Source organism: Pelodiscus sinensis, chromosome 5 (assembly GCF_049634645.1).
Source record: "Pelodiscus sinensis isolate JC-2024 chromosome 5, ASM4963464v1, whole genome shotgun sequence".
NCBI classification, from domain to species: Eukaryota; Metazoa; Chordata; order Testudines; family Trionychidae; genus Pelodiscus; species Pelodiscus sinensis.
Window position 1 is genome coordinate 93449758 of NC_134715.1, and position 23697 is coordinate 93473454.

The following is a 23697-nucleotide window of genomic DNA, read 5'->3' on the forward strand; positions in this document are numbered from 1 at the left end:
CGTGACAATGATCCTGAAAAGGTGTAGTCCCTGACTGCTGATGAAGAGGCAAGAAGGGTCACATCATAAGCTAAATCTTGAAGTTCAATGTGAACACAATAGGACTTTGGCAGTGAAGTCAATGAGAGTTTTGCATGCACAAAGACTGTAGGATCTTAATGGGTTAAGGAAAAAATGTGGATAAATAGTACAGATTTGGCTCCATACTACAAAACCAATTTTTTTAAAACAAGTCATTAGCAGCAGCAAATGGATTTGGTATCCTTGATAAATTGCAATCCTATTTTTGCACTAGCTTAGATCATTAGTATTCAAACTCATTATCTCCTGCAACTTCTCCTTATTTTCCATTTATTGCTGCTCCTCTGAGTGTAGTGGAGCTGTTTGAGCTGAGCAGGGTCCCAAACTCATTCTGTGCGTACACATTATTTGTGGGTACAATTTAGCCATAAATTACTAACAAGAGACAGAAATTGCAGAGCCAGGGCTTCTTACTCCCTTGTGCTAAATCCATCAGGATGAACAGATTGTAAACTGCCCATTGCAAATATGATATGCAGCAATTTAGCATCATATTAATACTTCATAACCTCCAGCTTTTACATTTATATGGCTCTTCCCTCCAGAAGCTTTCTGAAATTGCTTCTCTAGTCATTATACTGTACCAAGCAGTTCAGATTTAATAGGAACAATTGTGAACATTAGTTTTTGAATGGCTAAGCCTATTTGAAATTTTTATATCTAGTTGGATAAACTTGTAATATTTATTTCTACTGTTTGTATCATAATGTTACAAAAAATCAGGAAAAACCTTGATTTTTTTAATCTTTGGGGCTATGTTTAGTTGTAATAATAATTTCAAACTTCCAGAAAGGACCACTGAAAAGTAGTACATAAATAAACTTTTGTCTTCAGTTTGTTTTCATTTGCTTTTTTGAAACTAGGGAACTTACACATGGAAAAGTGATGTTTAGGTTATCTTAAATCAGTGGTTCCCAACCTATGGTCCATGGACCCCCTGGTGATCCATGATGGTACTGTTGGGGGGGTCGTGGAAAGTTTAAAAATAAGTGGGCCTGATCCTTACTTTTTTTCTTTCCTTACTTTTCTTTTCCTTTTCTTTTTTTTTCTCAGGGAGGGGGGGGCCAGGAAATGTTAATAGATTGAAAAGGGGTCTGTATGCTCGAAAAGATTGGGAACCACTGTCTTAAATCAATGAGAATAGTGATAGAAACGTAGCTGTGTTAGTCTGGTGTAGCTGAAACAAAATACAGGACTATGTAGCACTTTAAAGACTAACAAGATGGTTTATTAGATGATAAGCTTTTGTGGGCCAGACCCACTTCCTCAGATCAAATAGTGGAAGAAAATAGTCACAACCATATATACCAAAGGATACAATTTAAAAAAATGAACACCTATGAAAAGGACAAATCACATTTCATTTGTCCTTTTCATGTGTTCATTTTTTTAAATTGTATCCTTTGGTGTATATGGTTGTGACTATTTTCTTCCACTACAGGCAGTCCCCGGGTTATGTACAAGATAGGGACTGTAGGTTTGTTCTTAAGTTGAATCTGTATGTAAGTTGGAACTGGCGTCAGCCGCTGCTGAAACTGATCAGTTTCAACCGCGGCTGAATCTGGACGCCAGTTCTGACTTACATACAGATTCAACTTAAGAAACCCAGGCGTCCCCAAGTCAGCTGCTGCTGAAACTGATCAACGGCTGATTCCAGGAAGCCTGGGGCACAGCAACAATGCCTCGGGCTTCCTGTAGTCAGCCGCTGGTCAGTTTCAGCAGCGGCTGACTTGGGGACGCCTGGGGCAGAGCAGCTGGGGTGCTGCTGGGTTGCTCCAGTAGCGCGGCTCCTCGGCGCTACTGCAGCAACCCAGCAGCACCCCAGCTGCTCTGCCCTAGGTGTCTCCAAGTCAGCCGCTGCTGAAACTGACCAGCAGCGGCTGAATCAGGACTCCTGGGGCAGAGCAGCTGGGGTGCTGCCGGGTTGGTCCAGGGCGGTGCTGCGGGACCAACCCGGCAGCCCCCAGCTGCTCTACCCCAGGGGTAGGCAAGAAAAGCCTGGTCTGCTGGGGGGGGGGGCACTAGCTGCACCCCCCCCCCCAGCAGACCAGGGAGACGGGGGTGGGGACGCCCAAGTCCTCCACGGCTTTGCTCCGTCTCCCTGGTCTGCTGACCTGGGAGACACGGAGCAAAGCCGCAGAGCATGCGGGCAGCGGGACAGTCCAGGCGCACCGCGCTGTCCCACTGCTGGCGTGCTCCGAGGCTTTGTTCCCCATCTCTCTGGTCTGCTGGTCAGACCAGGGAGACAGGGAGCAAAGCCTTGGAGCACGCCCGTAGCGGGACAGCCCGGGCGTGCTTGAGCTGTCCCACTGCGGGCATGCTCCGCAGCTTTGCTCCCCGTCTCCCTGGTCTGCAGGGAGACGGGGAGCAAAGCCTTGGAGCACACCCACAGCGGGACAGCCCGGGTGCACTTCAGCTGTCCCCCTGCGGGCGTGCTCCGTGGCTTTGCTCCCCGTCTCCCTGGTCTGCAGACCAGGGAGACGCGGAGCAGCTTTTCTCGCCCCGGAGTACATGGGCGGTGGGACAGCGAGGTCCTGCAGTCCGTGTCCTCCGGGGAGAGAAAAGCCGCGTTCGTAACTGTGGATCCGACATAAGTCGGATCCGCGTAAGTCGGGGACTGCCTGTATTTGATCTGAGGAAGTGGGTCTGGCCCACGAAAGCTCATCATCTAATAAACCATCTTGTTAGTCTTTAAAGTGCTACATAGTCCTATATTTTGTTAAATCAATGACAGATTGCTAGTGCTTTTCCAGTGAAGGCTTAAATGCTTCAAGGTATGGTACTTTTACTGCTTTCTATAGAAGATTACTCAGTAATTGAAGGAGATCTCACTGTCAGGAATTTTTTCTTCATATAATCCTATTTTCCCCCTTAATTTAATTCCATTATTTCTGCTGATGCTGAGCCTATACAATTCCTCTTTCTCCCCATTAGATGTTATTGGACTGAACTATAAGTTATGTTAGTTATTTGATTTCTGCCTCATCAATCCATCCATACTTTTTTGTCGCTTTCCTCCAAATTGTATTGTGCCCGTATTTGAACACATTATTAAAGGCATGCTATCACCTGGTTTTTAATGAGTATAACTATTACCACTTTACTCTGTGATGTCTTCATGCGTCTCTGTATGCAGCTCAAAATCCATATCACATTGCAAATGCATGTATTATTTGCAGGCTAATATTATCTCTACGTGTTAAGAATTCTTTTCAAAACACCCTGGCTACATCTACACTGCAGTGCTATTTCAGAATCCCGAAATAGCTATTCTGTGTCTGAGTGCGCCCATTATTTCAAAATATAACGGGCTCACTATTCCGACGTCCCTGTAAACCTCATTCCACAAGAAGTAGGGGACATTTTGGAATAGCGATTGATTTTGAAATAACTGCTCTGCAGACAATATCAAATTTCAAAATAAGCTATTTCAAAACTGACTTGAAATAAGCTACACAATTTGCGCAGCTCAAACTGAATAGCTTATTTTGAGCTACAGGTGTAGCGTTCCCCACTATCAGACAGAAACTGCAAAGATCTAATATCTTTCTGTCCCAGAACTTTATCTCCCTGTGACTAAAAATTACCTTTTTTCATTCTGGCATGTATGTCCAATTGTGGATAATGACACTAGTGGGAGAATGGAGAGGCAGCAGGTTATCAGGAGCAGCATAAATAGCAAGGCAATAATGCAACGAGGCAGTTCTTTCAGAATACATATGGCATTCTTAAGGAACTACAGTGAAGGGTTAAGTGCAGGAATGTGCGTGAATTTCTTCAATTCCATATTTTTAATGGGACGTGTCTCCTGCTCAGTCTCCTTCCCATGTGGTTCCTGCTCTTTTCACTTTTTCATCTTAATATTTTAAAAATAATTTTTTTCTCTACCATTGCTGGTTTGAACTCTGATAATTTAGTCAACAAGGGGAGGCCACATATGATCTCATGAAAACTGCTAGGGACCAGCTCTCGGTAGAACTCTGCAAATAGCAGGTGTTTCAGTTTTCTGGATGAACAAAAAAAGTTTTGGGTTGACTTTAAATTGAATTTTTTGATGTTTCTAGCAAATTGAAAAAGTTGCAAAAATGTTTCAGGGGAATTCAGAAATGAAATGTTTCATTCTATTTGATTTTTTTTTATCTTTAAAAATTAAAATGAAATGAAAGGAATGTTGTAAGGAATACTTATTTCCAGATGTTTTGGTTTTGACTAAAACAATTTAGTTAATTCACCACGAATTCTCAGTATGTTTCAGTCAACTTGAATGTTTTGGTGAAAAAAAATGTTGGGCAACGTTTTTGGACAATTCTACCCAATGTAACCAACCAATTCCTGAGTGTTAATGCTTTCTATGTTACCCTGTGCCTTATAGTTGTTGATGAACAGTCCAAAGTGATCAGAAGCAACATGGATGAGTCTGTCAGGTAATATTCTCAAAAGATGAGACTGGGATGTCTCCATAAATGTTTAAAAATTATTGTTGAATTACAGTGCCTCACTCTTGGGTGCTGGTGTTCAGGCCCATATTTAGATTCATTTTGTTGACTGAATTTTGACAGATAAAGAAGAATTAATCACAGAACTAAAAATTTATGGTAGCTTATATACAAATGATCATAACTTTATCACATGTATAATGTGCAAACAGAATAGAGTCCAGAACTAATTAGATATCATCTCTTTATTATTTTGAACAATGTTACACACTTTTAAAAAAGTTTCTTCTGGTATTATCAGTTTAAAAAAAAACATTCTCTTTACCACAAATTAAATCCTTTTATTTCTTTCCTCATGGCTACTGAATACAGCTGAAATTAATTATTGTTCATTTTCATACTAATTCCACATTTATGCACAATCAGAATCAACAATGATAATTATGTTGATATGCTGAGTCAGGAACCAAAATAATGCAAATGCAGAAGTCCTGTGATAGAAGTGGTTATTTTAGTCCTCATATTCTCAGTAGCAGAATTGATTTTTAGGTAAAAGAAATATACTTGTTTAAAGTCCAGAGGGCCTTTCAGTCAGATTATGACAATTTCCAAGTAGGTCAGATTAGTTGACAGTGTCACTTTAAGCCTTGCTCTGAGCTGGCTTTAAAAAGATCTCAGATAACTCCTTACCCAGTTGTCCCATTCCTTTGAGATCAATAGATGAGACAGCGCTGTCATTTTGAATTAAAAATAAAATGTCTAATAGATAATACTACCAGTAGGTGACTGTTCATGTGATTAAAAAGTGCTTCTGTGAGTCAGACAAAATTAAAAGTTCTTTAATGTGTCAAACAGGACTCATCTATCTTTCAGATTCATGAAAGTTGTTATGAAGCCTTACCTGCTGATGACACTAGCATCATTAATAAAACATCTGAAATGCTGCTGGCTGCAATAATTTATTACATGTAAAAGGATAGAGGCATGTTTTACAATTTAGAAAAAAATGATAATCAATGAATAATCTAAGGGACTTCAAAAAAGTAGAAATGGCAGTTCCTTTGGTCAATTGTCTTAAGCAATGGATGCCATAGTGTAGGAGTCAGTTACTGAGAAAAGCCATTTCTAACTGAACAATAAATAGCAGCAACAAATAAATTATGCCTTTCTTTTTTCCATTTTGGAAAAAAATTGCAAATACTTTTGACACAGACATACAAAAAATGCCCTGTCAAATAGTATGAAGCCCAACTAAAGCGGAGCTAAGAAGCTATAACCTGAAATAGTTGGCATAATTTGCAGATTTGCAAATGTGCAGATATTCCAGCTCAACACACTTTTTCATTCCAATGTGTGTAAAAGCCTTGTTTAATCTGAAGCCCTTATTTCGGGATAGGAAAAGAGTTCATAAAAGTGAACCATTACTCAACAACAATATATCATTTTCAACGCTATGAAAAATTGGTTTCTCCAATAGCATAAGTGACTTTCATAAACATGTTTTTTAAAATTAAATTTTTAGGGCTTAGTAGTTTGAGATTTTAGTGTAGATATTTCCAGGAATGTCATACACCATTTCCCCTTTTTATAGAATAATTATTTTCACTTAAGGGCAAAACACTGATACACTACATGCATAATCTAAGTAGTACAGTGAAACCTGTTCTAAGGACCACCTCACACAGCAATCTCCTGACTTAAATGATTCCCTTCAACAGCTCCTTACGGTAGCCTCTACGGGTTTCCATATAATTCTGTTCACCTTTAATTAAAAGAATACTTTTATTAGACAACCAACTTTCACTGTTCCCTTCAGTGTTTCATTGTCAGGTTTGACTATATGAATTTTGCTCTGGACGCCTGAAGAACAATAAGACGTGACAAATTTTAAATCCAAAAAGATTAACCTCTGCAATGGGGTAATATGAAACTGCCTTGCGTATTCCTTAGAACTGATTCATTTGGCAGACACATCACATTTACCGATAATTGAGTCACAATTCTGATAGGTTTCATTTGGACTGAAAGGCTTTTCTCAACTATAATTATTGGTCAGACTAATTGAAAGTCAATAACATCTAAGACATAATAACTGATAAATAAAGGAACTTTACTTTTTGTGATAATCTCCCTTTAAAATGAAAACAGGATTTTAATCATGCACTACATACTGATTTGAAAACATCACCATTAAACAAAATATTGCTTTAAATAAGGAAATGCTGTAGCAGGGCACTAGGCCTTAGAGGCATGAGCACACCCCAGTGTACTCACTGTGGACTTGTGCCCTTTAAAATTGGTAGTTGCAGGTGCAGGGCACATGACAAGGAGCCAATATGTGACCTGGTATCTGGAAACAAAGTACAATGCTTCTTCTCTTTGGGGCAGGAAACCAAAAGGAGAGACCCCCTCCTTCTAGGAAGTCCTAATGTTGGTCTCTCTGTACAGTAATAACTGTCAAGATTATCAAAGGCGAAGGGTGTGTCCTCTCCCTTCCCAACTACTGGAAGCAAGGAGAAATTTGGGCAGTTAATAACTAATAATATGAATGTATTGGAATTAAATGAATATTTGGAATTAAAACAAGCCCCGAGCAAAGAGGGCTGTTGAGAGCTTTATTTTACTTTCCCAGACAGTAAGTTTGCCTACAACTTTACTGTATCTTTTCTGTATTTTCCCAAGTGCTCCTCTTTGTTTCATATTGGGCTATTATTTCAAGATGGTGTAAATAACAATGAATGTCAGGTATTACTTGCCAAGTTCAGCTGCACAGGCAGAATAAAAATTGAGCATAACAGAACCACATAATGAGTATCTCTCATCTAAATGATGAAATATTAAACATAGTCACTATGCAGGTGGCAGCAGAATATGGACCTCATTATGAAAGGTAGAAACACCAACTTGCTTTCTGTCATCTCTTATTTAGGCTCCCTACAGTTACTATGGGTACGTCTAGACTACATGCCTCTGTCGCCAGAGGCATGTAGATTAGGCTACCAGACATAGGAAAATGAAGCGGCGATTTAAATAATCGCCGCTTCATTTAAATTTACTTCATTTAAACCTCATCCTAGGAGGCATACCTGGGTGGTCGACAAATACCTTTGATGCCGACACCCGCGCGTCCAGACTATCGCGCTGAGCCGACAAAGAGCTAATCAGCTGTTTGTCGGCTCAGCGCGGCAGCCATGTAAATTTAAATGAAGCGGCGATTATTTAAATCACTGCTTCATTTTCCTATGTCTGGTAGCCTAATCTACATGCCTCTGGCGACAGAGGCATGTAGTCTAGACATACCCTGAGTCTAGGCAGATACATGGCTTCTCATTTCTAACAAATACAATTATAACATTTCCTACTATTCTATTCTGATTATGTTTGTGTGACCATTGCTTGAATGGTTAAATATATTCAGATGTTAGCTACAATTTTACAATATTTAAATAGCACTCATCATTATATCAGGATGACAAATTACATTGTAGCTCAGAGAAATATAATAAACAAGGACAATTCAGAACTGGTTACTTAAATAAATGAAGAGTTCTAGAGTTGTGAGGTAATAATTTTAACCTGGGCAAAATAAACTATGAGGCTAAAGAGCTGGGAATTTATTAATCCCAAAATATAGCTATCACCAAGTTTAGCAGAAGAACCCTTAAATTACTGTTCTACTGAAACGTGCTTTCCACCCTCTCGGGTTATTTGTGTGCACAGAATTCATCTTCCACGTTCCCACAACATGCTTTTAACTTGTAATCTCCCTACCTCATCACTCCACCTAACTCAATCTTTTTATAACTCCTTCTCATCTTCTTTAACCCTCCCTAAAAACTTTCTTCCAATTCCACCCTAGCAGTATTCTCTTTTATAAAAAATATGCATTTAAATTCCAGATTTAGATTAAATGATAGATGGAGGAAAAAGCTGAGAAGACAAGGCAATCCATTTGTTCTGGGTGCACAGATTGTGAAAGTTGCAAGGGCAACTGCCAACCAAAATGAAGGGATTTGCTTAATTACTGTGCAGCTGGGGAAATGATTATCTGATTATTATGCAAATCAGTCTACTCTGGCCTATAATGTTTTTTGGCCAATCAGAGTAAAGGGACTGGCATAAATACAATAAATATACAATATGGGTCAGCACAAGTACAGTTTTGCCTATGCCTTAACTGGCTCAGACAGTTTCACTTCAGCATGTCTGATATGCATATTTTTCATAGTTTTAATTAGCTGAGGTTTGCTTAATGTTGTACAGCTCTTTGAACACAAAGCATTTTATGAGTGCAGAGAATTACTATCAGACTGTCACTGAAGAAATAATATTGGAACACTCAGAAAAGAATTAATTTGCCCAGTTAACTTGAGAATTAATGAAGGTTAAATACAGAAACTAACTTTCAAAAGTAAACACTTTAAATTGAGAATTAAAATGTGGAATTTTGAAATGGTGCACCTGGACTAAAATGTTTAAAAAACATTATTTTCAAATTTCCTTCAGACGTAATTGTTTAGAGTTAAAAGTGTCAATATTAATAACCCTCTTCGTATTGAAGTCGATACTAATTTCAACAAACACTTCTTCAGTTTAAATTAATGTGAATATATACTAACTTGAAAATAAATGATCAATTCTAGTACTGTAATTGTATCAAGTTAAAGGACATCTAATTAATTTTTCTCAAATATTTTTCAGTACTGCATGTGCAAAACTGCCTTTAGTGTCCCCAAAAGGCCCCTCAGTTGCCAGACATCTTTTGTGCCATCTCTTCAAATTGCATACATTAAAGAGATTAGGCTTGTTGTTTCTTTTACACACGGTGATGACAACTGCTGAGAAACTCATTGTTGTGCTTTCAAACAATTGGTCTGGATATGTGAAACCTGAAGAACCGGAAGCAACAGCTGGAAAGCATCCTGAATATAAGTAGTGCTGTTGCAGCCCTAAAGAAAGAAAAGGTGTAATTCAGTACATATTTGCAATGTAACTCAGTGACTATTCATATTCAGTCTAGTTGGTGCTACATCAGGCTACAAATTTATGCAAGTTTTTAAGAGCTCTATCCAATTATACTGGAAATCACTATTAAAATAGCCATACGGAGTCAGAACTAGGGATGTAAAATCCTGTTTAATTGGTTAACTAGTTAAATGTAATGTTTAACTGGTTAACTGATTAAAGAGGGAGCCCCTCCCCCCACCCACCACAGCTGACTTGAAGCACCCTTGCCTGTGGCACACCCAGGCCAGGCCCACTGCCCAGAGGTGCTGCTCAGATGGGCTGCAGCACCTCCTACAGACCCCTTTCCAGATCATTAATGAATGTGCTGACCCACAGACATCTCAGTACTGATCCCTTTCAGACCCTGCTATTTATCTCTCTCCTTTGTGAAAACTGATAATTTATTTCTATGCTTTGTTTCCTAACTTATAATCAGTTACTGATCCATAAAAGGACCTTCCCTTTTATCCCACCACTGCTTAGAATGCTTAAAAGATTTACAATGTTATCTAAGGCCTTCTGAAAGTTCAAATACATAATCAGATAAGAGCTCTTTTGTTTGTAAACAGTTAATAGCAAGGAAGTACAGTCTGCATCATTATATACAGAGATCTGTTCTTCCTTCTGTTTGACAGAAGGATGTGTGTGTGATGTAGCGTGTGTGACAGTGCATGTATGTGTGATACCTCTGTGGTGGTCAGAAGCAGAATCAAATTCTTCAACAAAAAGCATCAAATCTTTCCACTTACGGAACTAATTGCAGACCTGATGCACGGAGGTGTAGCATTTCTGAAATCAGGGAGTTTAAATAATCTACTGCAGCATAAATGCAGTATTATATTATTTACTGAATTTCTAATATTATGTAGAGCACCTGCTCATACTCTTTAGTATAATATAATTCTGGCCTATCAGCAAATCTTTGTATGGGTATACTGGATATATAAGACCTGGATACCCCTAAACTTTGTGGGATGGAGTGAATCTCAACTTCAGATCCAAATGTTATGGATCCATCTTTTTAGGAATTTATCCAAGAGGTGTACTGTAAAAGCTCCAACACAGATACCAGCAACTTTAATCTCTATACCACAATATGTGGGAATATAAAATGAATTTGTACTATAAACCTTGGAATCTTTAAAATAGTCCTTTTAAATGTATTGCTTATTTAAAGCAGAATATTCCAGTTACTACTGAATATTCAGATAATAGCTTTTTCTTTTCTTTTTTTAAAATAAATGGGTCCCAAGTGTTAGGTTAAAGCTACATAGTAACAATGCAGCATTCTGTACTATATGGATTTTTATGATTAAAAAGAATGTGTGGCTCGTTAGCAGAGCAAAGGAGTGGGTCCCACAGATGTAGTAAACTTTAATCCTGTCTGAGCCAATCACTGTCAGTTGAATTAAAATTACTGTCAGTTGAATTCTTTCTGTCTCAATCAGAGTATAAAATAGAGTAAGAATGAGAAAAATATTTATGAACTTTTTGACTTCAATAGAATTATGGGTTGACCAAGATTTCTCTTTTTATGCATCTGTGAATATTTGTACAAGTACAATTTAGTGTGGGAAAACAGATTTTGGGATCACTGAAGTGCTTGAAGATTAGGTTAACCAACAAAGGAAGAGAAACACTACTATACTTGAGTATGCTTGCAGATCAAACTGACTACTGAATCCTGGGAGGAATAATCACAGTGTACTGTTCAAACTAACCATACAGTGAAATTATTTGGCAAATGTTATGTGCACAATCAAAAATAATGGATAAATTAATAGCAATAGTCTGTTTCATAGGCAATACTGAGCAGGAAAAAAGGCTACATTTACCGAACAAATTGCACATTGTTCACCTAGCTTTACTCAATAAATTACAACACACAGTAAGAAAAGCATTTCACTTCTGTCAGAGTATTCTCAGGAATCCTGACAAAATTTAATATTACTTCTCGGGTCTGGCATTTGTGGATGACTGCAGAACACAAAAGAGAGCTGTTTATGAGATGGCAGAATTACAATGCCATTACCATTAAATGTTTATGGTTCTTTATAGGGACATAAATGTGTGTGCTTCATTTCAAAGTGAATTTATCAGTTTTTCCTAGTGTGAAGAAATTGAAAGCTTACCTCTAAAAGCACACCATTGACCATTGGATTAAGAATCTCTGCCTTCTTCATGCTCTACAGAAAGACAAATATTGACAAGATGTAATGCCGAGGTTAAACACAGATATTTAACAGTAATATATTTGCTTAGTAATGAATCAGTTTTAGCTGTATGAATTCAGAGAAGGCCTTCGGTCTGCTTGATTTATTTGATTAAAATTTTTTTTCAAGGAAATACACATGTTCACGATCATTGTAAGACTACGGCATTCTATTTTTGGTAGCTTTTAACAATCACCTGTCTATATTTTTCTATTTGTCTTGTACTGGTATCACAGTGCACAAGATGGGCTCATTGTTTATCTGATTCTTTGGCTATGTCAAATGCCCTGGAATTCTGGGCTCCCTGTAAGAATTTAGGACTATCCAGTAGAAAGCATGTTTTCAGTGGTAAATGTGATCAGCCCACTCTTGTCTCGCTTCACTTTGCCTTGTCACATCATGATGGCACAGAGTTACAGAAAAAAAGCGTTTAACAAATAAAACATAGTATTGCTTCACTTCTTTGTAGACTTTATGCTTAGAACTTCCCTGGGTACCTGTTCTGCTTGGCTTTTGTTACAGAGGTAAAGAAACAGGACATATATCCTCACACCTTGTAAGCAGTTTAAGCACTCAAGTGTGCTTATGATGAGATAAATAATATCTTTAAAAGATCAGGAAGTAGAGAAGTCAAGGGAGATGGATGAACAAAAGAAAGTGATGATAATGTGGCAGGGGCAGAAAAGGAAGATAGAGTAACGGCAGAACAGTATCTTTATTGTCCAGTACTAAAAAATCTATTCCAAATCCTAGGCTACGTCTACACTGGCCCCTTAGAAATTAGCATGCCTCTTCCGAACTTTGGAATAGGGAAATCCGCGGGGGATTTAAATATCCCCCGAGGGATTTAAATAAACATGGCCGCTGCTTTTTTTCCGGCTTGGGGAAAAGCCGGAAAAGAGCGTCCAGACTGGCGCAATCCTCCGGAATAAAGCCCTTTTCCGGAGGATCTCTTATTCCTACCTGAAGTAACCTGAAGTAGGAATAAGAGATCCTCCAGAAAAGGGCTTTATTCCGGAGGATCGCGCCAGTCTGGATGCTCTTTTCCGGCTTTTCCCCAAGCCGGAAAAAAAGCGGTGGCCATGTTTATTTAAATCCCGCGCGGAATATTTAAATCCCCCGCGGATTTCCCTATTCCAAAGTTAGAAATTAGCATGCCCCTTCCGAAGAAGGGGCCACTGTAGACACAGCCCTATTGTTTAGTTGATTATCAATAACATCTCTAAAACATAAAGAAAATGGCAATTAAACACTATTGATTGTAAAAATCAATAGTAAATGCAAGCAAGAAATCTAGAGTGATAAACAAAAGGAGATACTCACTAGTTCTGAAAATTGCTGACTTTTAGGAACAAGGCCACAATTACATTATAATGACTAAATGCCTGAATTATATAGCACTGTTGTAGTGAAGTTATGATGATGATAGAATTCTTCCACTCTAAACCACTATCTCAGAGGTCAGAAAGTTACCTTTTGTCTAGAATCAATCTAGCTGGGTGTCTGAGCTGGACAAATATGTGGAAAATTGGGTTGGTAAATTCTGTGCACATTATAATTCCTATGTTATATACTTAGATGCATGTAATTTACATTCTGTACTACTGAGTGTAGTACAGGTCAGATTGTATTCCTAGAGCACAGTCCTGTGATGGGAGCAGTGAAAAGATGCTCAGTCCCTGGGACAGTGACAATCTGGTCCTGAATTCTATATTCCTGTAATGTAAATCCCTCCTCCTTCAATATTGATGCACCAGGGGACAGAAATAAAATTGCTGTGAAATCCTTAGCTCTGAATATCCTGAGTTGGGTCTGGTTAATATTTCATGGTTAGTTTTTTGTGTGTGCATACATTTATATGCTAAAATATGCTTAGAAAATGCAGAAATACTTCAGATGAGTCTGCCTAACTCAAAGCCATGTAAATAATTCAAAATAAAAGCAATCCAATAAATTATGTTAGTTTTTAAATAACTTTAAAAAAATATCCAATGATGCCCTAAAGTAGCTTGCAGGAGCCTCTTCTTAAAAGTCCAACAAACCTGAGGAAACATCTGTGTCTTTAGTAAGAATTCATTTTCTATGGATAATGCCTGCCAATATAATGGAACTACAGTAAAACTCCAATGGTCCGGCATCTGATGGTCCGGTACTCCTGATGGTCCGGCACCATCAGGAACCCGGAAGTGCTCTGGGCAGCTGGACCATTGGAGCTGCTCTGCCCCCAGGTTCCCCGATTCAGCCGCTGCTAAAACTGACCAGCAGCTGAATCAGGAAGCCTAGGGCAGAGCAGCTGGGGCGCTGCTGGGTTGGTCCCATAGCGCTGCCCCTCGGGGCTGCGGGACCCAACCCGGCAGCGCCCCAGCTGTCCCCCATTCAGCCGCTGCTGAAACTGACCAGCGGCTGACTCCAGGAAGCCCGAGGCAGAGCTGCTTTGCCCTGATCAGGCGTCTCCAAGAGCAGCTGGGGTGCTGCCGGGTTGGTCTCACCGTGCCAAGGGTCGGCGCTACCAGACCAACCCCACAGCACTCCAGCAGCTCTGCTGCGGGCGTCCCCGATTCAGCCGCTGCTGAAACTGACCAGCAGCAGCTGAATCAGGGACGCCTGAGGCAGAGCCGGACTATTGGAAAGGGGGGCTATGAGGGGTCTGGGGCCGCATCCCCCCCCACTCCAGGCCCCTCATAGCCCCCCTTTCTGATAGTCCGGCAAATCTGATAATCCGGCACCCCCTGGGTCCCAAAGGTGCCAGATTATCGGAAGTTTACTGTATTTCAGAAGAGCACCTCTTTCTCTTTTGGGCTATGCCAGATTACTTGGTTGTCAGGTAAGTTCAAAATTGTTTCACAGTGAAATTTATCATCTCTTCATCCCTGCTGTCCATAAGGAGTATCCCATTTTAGATAACACAAGCTGTGTTATACTGGCAGTAACCTTTGTATATCTTTCAGGAACAAAGTCTAAACCTTTCCAGCCAAAGCACTAAATAGATGTTTGTTTTCAAAGTAGATTAACTTTCTGTAGTGAGACAGTGATTTTGTTTAAACAGAAAAATATATGACTTAATTCTTTAACCTGTCCTAGGCTCTCAAACTCCCAACCCTCAGACTATCCCTGGCTGGATCAATTGTGCAATCCTTCTGGAGTGGGAAGAGCCTGTCCGTTACCGACTCTCAAACCCCACCCCTTCTCACCACTGCCACTCTGTCTCCCTCCTCCCCCACCATGGTAGCCAACTCCTAGGATGCGGCTTTGGGAATCATCAGAGGGGGGCATGGTGCCACTTACTGGCCCCGTGTTCACGCCCTTCCCCTGCACTCTCTACAGTGTCAGGACCTGCAAGGGAAGAAGAGTCCACTGGGTGAGTGCACTTGCTGTGCTATGCTCTCCTTCCCCACAGCTACTGCCACTACGGGGACTGCAAAGGGGCATGACTGCTGCCGCTCGGCAGCACCAGGTCCCCCCAGTGATTTCCAAAGCTGCATCCTAGGGGGCAGAGGGCATGGCAATGGTAGGAAGGGGTGGGACTTGGGTGCCAGTAACAGACAATGCCCTCTGCCTGCTAGGAGTCCCGGGCCAGATTGTGCAATCACTCTGGCTGGGGACGGCCCACAGGCTAGAAGTTTTGAGTCCCCTGCTCTAGCCTCTCTATCTCCTCCTTACAATCTCCAGAGGATTTATCAGACACTAGAGGGCCAATTTATTATGTGAAACCCCTTCTGTTAACATATTACCCGTAATAAAGCTCCCAATGCTGTGTGTGGGTGTTCTGTTTTGTTTTTTAAATACAAATGCACATGAATGACAGGGCAGGTAAGAGGCCATTGCAGTTCTTGGATATGTGTGGATTACTCAATGGATGTGGGCTGGGGGAATGCAGAAAGATACCTAGCAGGTCCAGGAACTATATGGATCCAGTGGCTACACAACCAGCCTAAGGATGGCAGGGCATGCCAGAAAATTGAGCAACAATGGTAGATCTGCTGAAAAGATGCTCTGGGTCTCACTGGAATTGGAGAGGACTCTAGTTTGTCCTACTGCTAATCTCGCATATTAAGCCAGTTTTCAGAAGTAATGAGAATCTCTCTGAAAGAGGATGTGTTTTAAAAATAAACAATTAAAACAAAAAACTGTCTTATCTTACCCCAGTTACAGTTAAAGAATCAGAAAACTTCTTAGATAAAGACAACACGTCATTGCACATGGCACTTGTTAAACTGGTTTAAAAAAAGAAAAGAGACAAATGTTAAAACTATCTCTTGCTTCATCTCAGAATTCAAAAACCAGACTTCTCTCAAAAATCAAAGTTCTGCAGATAATCTTGTTTCTAGTCAATTAAATTTTCTCTTAAAGTGTCCTGGGGGATATTGCTCACCTGATAAGTAGCAGCATGACACAGGCTTTATGCTTTGGATTTGAAAAATCCTCACTGGCTACAGCTGGAGATAGGATACCAGACTAGATCAAATATTGGTTTGTTTTAATATGGTACCAGCTAGAAGGAATGCAATGTTTTTTTTCTTCTCCAAAGCAGTAGAGTGTATTATTAGAGGAAGCACTGTCTTGCGGTTATAGCATGGGATTGTGAGTGCATAGATTTGATTCTAGAGCCAGCTCTGTCACTGACTTGCTGTAAAACTGTAATTCATCTGGGGTGCAATCTTGCAAGAAGCAGAACATTCTGGCTCTAATACAGCACAGTTTAAACAAGAATTGAATTTTAAATAAAAGTACACCCACTTACTTTAATGGGAAAAGTACTTAAACTTAAGCATGTGCTTAAGAACTTTGCAGAATCAGAATGCTTACCACCTTATGGAGGGGTTAATCCAAAGCCCACTGAAATCAGTGGGAGTTTTTGTACTGCCTTCACTGGGTTTTGGATTGGATCTTTAGGTCCCAGTTTTGAAGGTGGGACTCTTGAAGTTAGGTACCCACTAGAGATATAAAAATCTGTGTTTCAGGTAAACATGTAATCGCTGAAAATTTCAGCAGTTACACATTTACACACTGAGGGTAGGAGATGGCTTCCTGGGAACCAGTGCGAGTGGGAAGCCGCCTTTTAAGCTGGCCCCCCATGTGTACTGGCTCCTGCAGAGCTGTCTGCCCCCCCCCCTGCAGTGCTGCTTCTGTATCAGAGGCTGCAGAATGCAGAGTAGGACGGGGGAGCTGGTGCATGTGGGGAGCCGGTCAGGGCCAGCCCACAACATTTTGGCACCTGAGGTGGGGAGCTCAACTGATGCTCCCATGCTCCCTCGCTTGGGCCAAAACTCTGAAAGGTCTCAATTCTCTGGGTCCTAGTGGCACCCCCCCACAGTCTGGCACCTGAGGTGGCTGCCTCATTTCACCTAATGATAAGGCCAGCTCTGGAGTTGGTGCACAAGGGGAACTGGCTTTTAATCACCAGCTTCCAGGAAGCCACCTGCCCACCCTGCACTGCTGCCTCTGCTACAGAGGCAGCCATGTGGGGTGGGTGGGGGGAGGTAGGGATTGGTGCTCACGGGAAGCCAGCTTCTAAGCTTAAAACCGCCCCATGTGCTGCTGCCTCTGATACAGAGGTTACAGTGCAAGGCAGGCAAGCAGTTTTCCAGGAGCTAGTGCTGATGGGGAGTCGACTTAAAAGCCAGCTCCCCACACACTCTGGCTCCCCATGTTCCCCGCCCCCCACATTGCTGTCTCTGATACTGCATGGGGAGGGGACCTTGCGAGTAATCACAAAGGTGAATTGATTAGCCCAGGCTCATCGGTTAACCATTTACATGTTTACAATGTCACTTCCCTCGTGCCCCACCCCTGTATGTTGGCAATAAATTGGTGATGAACATCACATAACTGCTTTGAAATATGGATAGATTTTTGTGCTCTTTTGGCAGAGTGCACACAATGAGGCCCTATTACTTATTACAAAAGCAAATTCTACACATGCTGATATGCTATCTTTGGTACTACAAGTGAAAAGTGCACCTAAATGAGTGTGCACATTTTATCACAAATATCAATCTGTGCATTTGTTGTGATTTTTTTATAAAATATATATGATGTGCATGTCAGCAAATCACAGACTGTGATTTGATTGTTTTTGAAAATAAAACGGCAGGAACTCAGTCCTGTTTGTTGACATGGGCTCAATAGAACTGTGAATGTTAAGCAAGCTCTTATGACAAAAATAAGAAATTTAAAAATATATATTCACTTTGTCATAACTTTTGCTTGATCCTTGGCTGTCTTTTCCACTTCTTGCCCATGAAGAATCAATTCTGCTACTTTATGAAGCTGTTCGATACAACGAGCTGTTACCTCAGCAAGGCTTTCAATAGACAGCATGTAGATTTCCTTAAATGAAACAGACAGTACAATAATTTCTATAGACTGAGTAAGAGACTTTGTAAACTAGGGCAGAGTACAAATTGAGAAATACCAGTGCATACATAGCTAAAGAATATCAGCTGTTGTTCATCCTTGAGAAAAAGAAATCTCTACAGATTACAAACAAAGCAAGACCCATAGGCTTGATCACCTCCAAGAAATGAAAATGAAAAAGCAAAATTAACATTCATTTCAATGGGAACAGGATTGAGCCCTGGGAATTTCTATGGTGGAAATTTTGGTTCTGAGGCTAAAATTGAGTCTTTAACAATCATGGAATTTACACTGATTTTATAGGGTGTTGAGAGGATCATGCTGTTCCCAAAGCATATATCCATAGTGAAAATGAATTATACTCCAAGTCCTGATAAATAATTCATTTTGCTAGCAACAGGGTGACTATACAGAAAACTCTTTCTGAACTTCCAGTAATTTGGCAGTATCTGAAAATCTGTAATAACAATCTATAATATACACAATACCGCTCCGTTTCCTATGTTTTAAAGTGTTTAAAATGTTTTAAGGGAGCATAATAGGTTTTTATTAGAGATCATTAAAAATATAACTTAACATTGTCATAATTTCAATTAAGAAATTTTATCTTATATCAACAGAAAGCAATAGCATCAATGGGCATATTTTGACTTACAGAAGACCTTTCATTAAAAAAATTGTAACCTTTTGGTTTGACTAGTAAATAACATTGATACATTGTCCATATAGTATTTTAAATGCCCACAAGTATCAATATAAGTTGATCCTTTTTTTCATTGATGGACATATGAAGAAAGAGCCACTGCTAAATTTTGAGACATGACTTTAAGTATGAGACATTGCTAATGACAAAACACCGTAGGATTTTACCATCTCCCTAAATTGAACCTTTTGTTTAAGAGGTATATTTAAGGCTTTTAATTTTTTTTTTAAAGTTGAAGAAGTCGCTATTGTCAGAGGGCCTGATCCTGTTGACAGTTACTCATGGGAACAATCTAATAGTGAAAAATACTTAAGTAAGGTTTGCAGAATGAGACTTATATTTAAGAAATTTCACTTTCCAGGACTATTTTACCTCCACAGTTCTGTTTCTCTTTTCTTTTTCTGTTTTATCATCATCACCATCTTCTTTTCTTCCTTGATCAGTCTTTTTTTCAGCCTCTATTTTAGTTTCTTCTGACTTCTCTTCTGATTCTAGTGATGTAGAGAACTTGGTTTCTTCCAGCCAGTCATGAGCTTTTTTCCTTGCCTGTCAAACATCATCCACAAAAAACCCTTATTGTACAAGTATGGAAAATCAAATAATATTGCTGATACACAAGTTTACAATACATTTCTTTATTTAGTTTTATTGTTCTTATTTATATTGGGCATATGAATGGAGTTTACAGAAAAGTTTATTTCAAGTAAGAAAACTCAAATATATAAGGGAAAAGCTTAATGTCCACTGAAGCATTGCTCACTGATGGGCCATATATTGAATTATATTATACTGCCTTTAATCTTCATATAGAGCTATCATTAAGATAAAGATTACTGAAACATCAGCTTTATGCAGAATTATCAAAGAAATAAAAGAAAATGTAGATCTGAGTGAAAAAGTAAAGCAGAAATTTTACAAAGAAAAAAATAAAGAAATTCTTTGAATAAACTAAAACAAGTCAAAATTAATAAAGGAAATTAGAGATAAAACAATTTAATTTTGAACTGCAGATAACTGGATCAACGTTGAAACAGTATGAATGATGCTTTTCCAGCTAACTAATGTGACACTTACCACTTTTTTTTTTAAGTGCCAAGGCTAATTACAAATGACAACATTTTGTTTCAACCTTAGAATGTTTGGGGTCTTCCCCACAGAGAAATAAACATGACAAATGCTAACTCTAATTCTGAAGCTGACCTTAGTCACTGGTCAGTAAAGCTATGATGACACCACAATGAAAAATTCAAGCCTTGCCATGCCAGCTAACTCAGACTTGAGCTAAGGTGCTGTTTAATTACAAGATAAGTCTTTGGCTGGAACCTGTGATTCAGGACCCTGCCAGGAGGAAACGTCTCAGAGCTTGGGTGCAGTGCTCTCAAAATAGTGGGTAAGCCAATGCTCTGAAGTGGTGTCCTAAGTTGGAGATCAGGCACTGAAGCTCAGGGAGTAAGTGGCCTTTAGAGCCCAAGCTGAAAATTCAAAGAGCTGTCTACACAACTACTTTGAGAGTGCTAGTATGAGCCCGGCTAGTCTGAGTCTGCTGACTTGCTACAAACAGTGTAGACAAACAGGGGTGCCAGGCCCCTGGGAAAGGTGGGAGGGGTGTGGCTCTGTGCTCTTTAAAGGGGCAGCGCCTCAGGCAGAAGGGGTAGGGCATAGGCCTCCAGCCCTCAATACTGTCTGAAGTGTGCCGTGCTGCCCCTCCACAGGCAGCCTAAGAACCGCCCAAAGTGTGCCTTGTGGTACCATGGTGGTGACATAAAGGGCTCAGGTCTCCGGGGCAGCAGCAGTGGACGTAGGTTCTGTTACTTTCACCAACCTTATTAAGTTTGTCAGGAGTGGCAGCAATATGCAATTCAAATAGCAGCTCAGTAAGCATACTAACAAACTCTTCTCCCATGTTGGCTGCAAAAGGAAATAAGATGATTTCTGTAAGAATTATGTTATTGTTGTAGCAGTCAAAATCAAATCAGAAAGATCACATCCCTAAACATTTCTAGCAGTATGGAGCCTGCATTGGTTAGACCAGTGTTTCCCAATTTTATTTGGCCACGGAACCCTTTTAAACTCAAAAGAATTTTGTGGAACCCCTAATAGCAGTCTTATATATATAGCTGAAAAAGTAGACCACAAATAAGTAAGGATAATAATAAAGCAATGCTAAACAAGGTCATGAGATCAACACAAATGAAAATTGTTTTCAATACAATTCATAAATGCTTAATATTAATTAATATTTTTTTTAATAACAACATGTTATTATAATGGAATTTTCTCGCGGAACCCTTATTTTCACTTCGCAGAACCCTGGGGTTCCCCGGAACACCATTTGGGAAACACTGGGTTAGACCAACAAAATGCATTTGTCTCCAGTATTTGTTCCATCAGAAGAAAAAAGGGAGAAGGCAGAGACAAGAACTAGATGTATATTTTTAAGGACAGGTTAAACAATCACCTGTAAGTGATAGCCTAGATATACTTAGTGCTGCCTTAGCATGGAAGGATAGACTAGCTGACCTGTGAAGTCCCTTAGGGCACATCTACACAGCAGGGCTAAAGAGGAAATAAGCAACGCCACTTGAGCTAGGTCAATTGCATAGCTTACGTTGAAATAGCTTATTTCAGCTTTTGGCTCTGTCTACACAGCAGGAAGTCTGAGTTAGAGCATTCTTCCTCCGACTTCCCTTACTCTTTGTAAAATGAGGGTTACAGGAGTCAGAGTAAGAAGTCCTCAAGCTCAACATTATTTCAACATTATGTCGAAGTAACTGCTTGCTGTGTAGACATGGACTGTTATTTCAGAATAACATCAGTTATTCTGAAATAACGCTGTTGTGTAGACATAGCCATACAGCCCTTCATTTCTATGATTCTGTATAAGTTGTATGTCTTGGCTTAACTCCCCAGAATGGTAGTAGGTCAACAGAATCATTAGGGAAGAACACCGAGTGAATCCCTCAAGATTACAACAAAGAAACTAACCCTCTAAACACTTTATCTGAAGGTAGAGAAATGTTTTTCCTCCAGCAAAAATTCTTATATTTTGTATATGTAAAATACAGATAAAATGATACCATAGCTCAATGAAATACTGTGATCTTGTCTACAATGGGGAAACAAGGTGTCTTTAGCAAGACAGCTACCCAATATGTATTAGTTAACATTTTTTTAGGTACTTCTGAGAACCTACCCAGGGTTTAGCATGTTCAAAAACATCTTCTCTAGAAGTTTGTCTTCAATGGGGAGAAAACGAGTTAAAATGCCACTGAAGACAAGGCAGTCGTAGTTTTAACACAAGTTAGTGAGTTGCGTTAAAGACTATAGGGGGATCTGGGATTCAACTTTACTTGTTGACTAGTGATAAAACTACAACTGCCTCCTTGACTTTGCTAGGAGCTATCTAACTCAAGTTAAGAACACACTTCTTATGTTCAGTGAAGCTATGTGCTGTGTTTGACCATTACTAGCTAACTTTTACCAAATAACACTGACTGTTCACATGAGATCCCACTGACTGTTCACATGAAAAACATGTTAATTAATATTTAGCACACCTCACTTTTCCATTATAAATAAGAACTATGAAATGGCAATATGCTGAAGAGCCCTAAACAAATCATTTCAGGTAAATAAAGAAAAAAGACAAAGAATCTGTTCTGGGAAGGACACACATTAGTGCAACCTGGAAAGCTACATTTGGTTTTGTAAGTAAGAACAGAAGAATGAGCCACAGTAAGCGGAGAATAGAATCCTAGCTTAAATCATAGCCATTGCAAACGAGGGCTGCATGAATTAGAATCCTGCAGCAGTTAATAAAACTGTATTCTGCTAGGGGAACAAACATTTACATCATTAGCAGAATTAAATTTAAAGATGCTGTATTATATTTATATTATAACAACATATTATTGCTCCTTATAGACCTACTAACTGTATTTTTTAAAGTTGTATGGGGCTTTATGCATTGACTACACTCATAAAAGACACTTAGGAATGCACGTGTTAAATTCAGTGAAAGGTCTCATGGGGTCTCCTAAGGTCATGAGAAACCCCTTACCCGACTCTCCTGAAGACCCCACATTTTATTCTGTCTGATAAAAGGTAAATAGGACTCTAGTCTTAGGTATCCCAAGGATGTTGTCTAAAGGAGATATTACAGGGCAACTTAAGGGATGTGCACAGTTTTTACAATGCTCCATGTACAGCCAATCACAAGGGAAAGGCACTGAAACCTAAGTGTCTCCTATGATTGTGCTGATGCCAGCCCTATAGAAAATCAGGCCTGAACGCAGGAATTTCTGGTGGGGAGGGGGCTTGTTTGTAAATGTGGCCCATAAGGGTGTAAATGAACCCCCCATTGGCCCCCAAGCGAGCAGAGAAATCAACCCCAGCCTTCCCCTGGCCAGTGAGAGCATGGGGGAGGGAGGCTTGGGCAGTGTGCTGCTCCTGTCTTACCCTGGCCGTTTGGCGTGTGCTTACTTGGGGGATCATGGAGGGTGCTTTTGCACCTTTCACACACCCCTTCATATGGGCCTGAAAACTATAATTTCTCCACACCGTTTTTGAAACATCCTATCATTGGCAATCACTCACTGCTGAGTATGATCAACTTCCGTGGGAGTTATGGACTCTCAGGTGGCTGATAAGGCCCATCCTTGAACCACCAGCTCTATTAAAATGAGGACAGATGTTTCCAGGTACAGCAGGAAGCTGTTGACCATGACTAGAAACCAGTCTCCCCTTCCTCCTGCACCTTTTCTCCTCTTCAGCTTGTCGGCAGGCAAATTCAAAATGCAGAGAGTCATTCCATAAGACTAATCTCCATTTTTGAACGATCCTGGGTGAGTGTCTTCCAAGTGTCAATGTCAATGTTGCACTTCTTTAAGTTATTCTTCAG

General features: G+C 39.9%; 2 protein-coding genes across 6 annotated transcripts in view; one reads left to right on the forward strand and one right to left on the reverse strand.

The window, feature by feature from the left end:
* TMEM156 (transmembrane protein 156) overlaps positions 1-23697 on the forward strand; it is a 107305-nt gene that overhangs the window by 51669 nt on the left and 31939 nt on the right. The window lies entirely within an intron of this gene.
* The window catches only part of FAM114A1 (family with sequence similarity 114 member A1), a 47979-nt gene continuing 32275 nt past the window's right edge, over positions 7994-23697 (reverse strand). Inside the window, exons 8-13 of the mRNA XM_025187966.2 lie at positions 20620-20705; positions 19170-19343; positions 17928-18067; positions 15879-15951; positions 11657-11710; positions 7994-9466 (exon numbers count right to left, since the gene is read on the reverse strand). Of these exons, the coding sequence (XP_025043751.2) occupies positions 9365-9466; positions 11657-11710; positions 15879-15951; positions 17928-18067; positions 19170-19343; positions 20620-20705 (629 nt within the window). The 3' untranslated portion in view covers positions 7994-9364. The remainder of the gene's footprint in view (positions 9467-11656; positions 11711-15878; positions 15952-17927; positions 18068-19169; positions 19344-20619; positions 20706-23697) is intronic.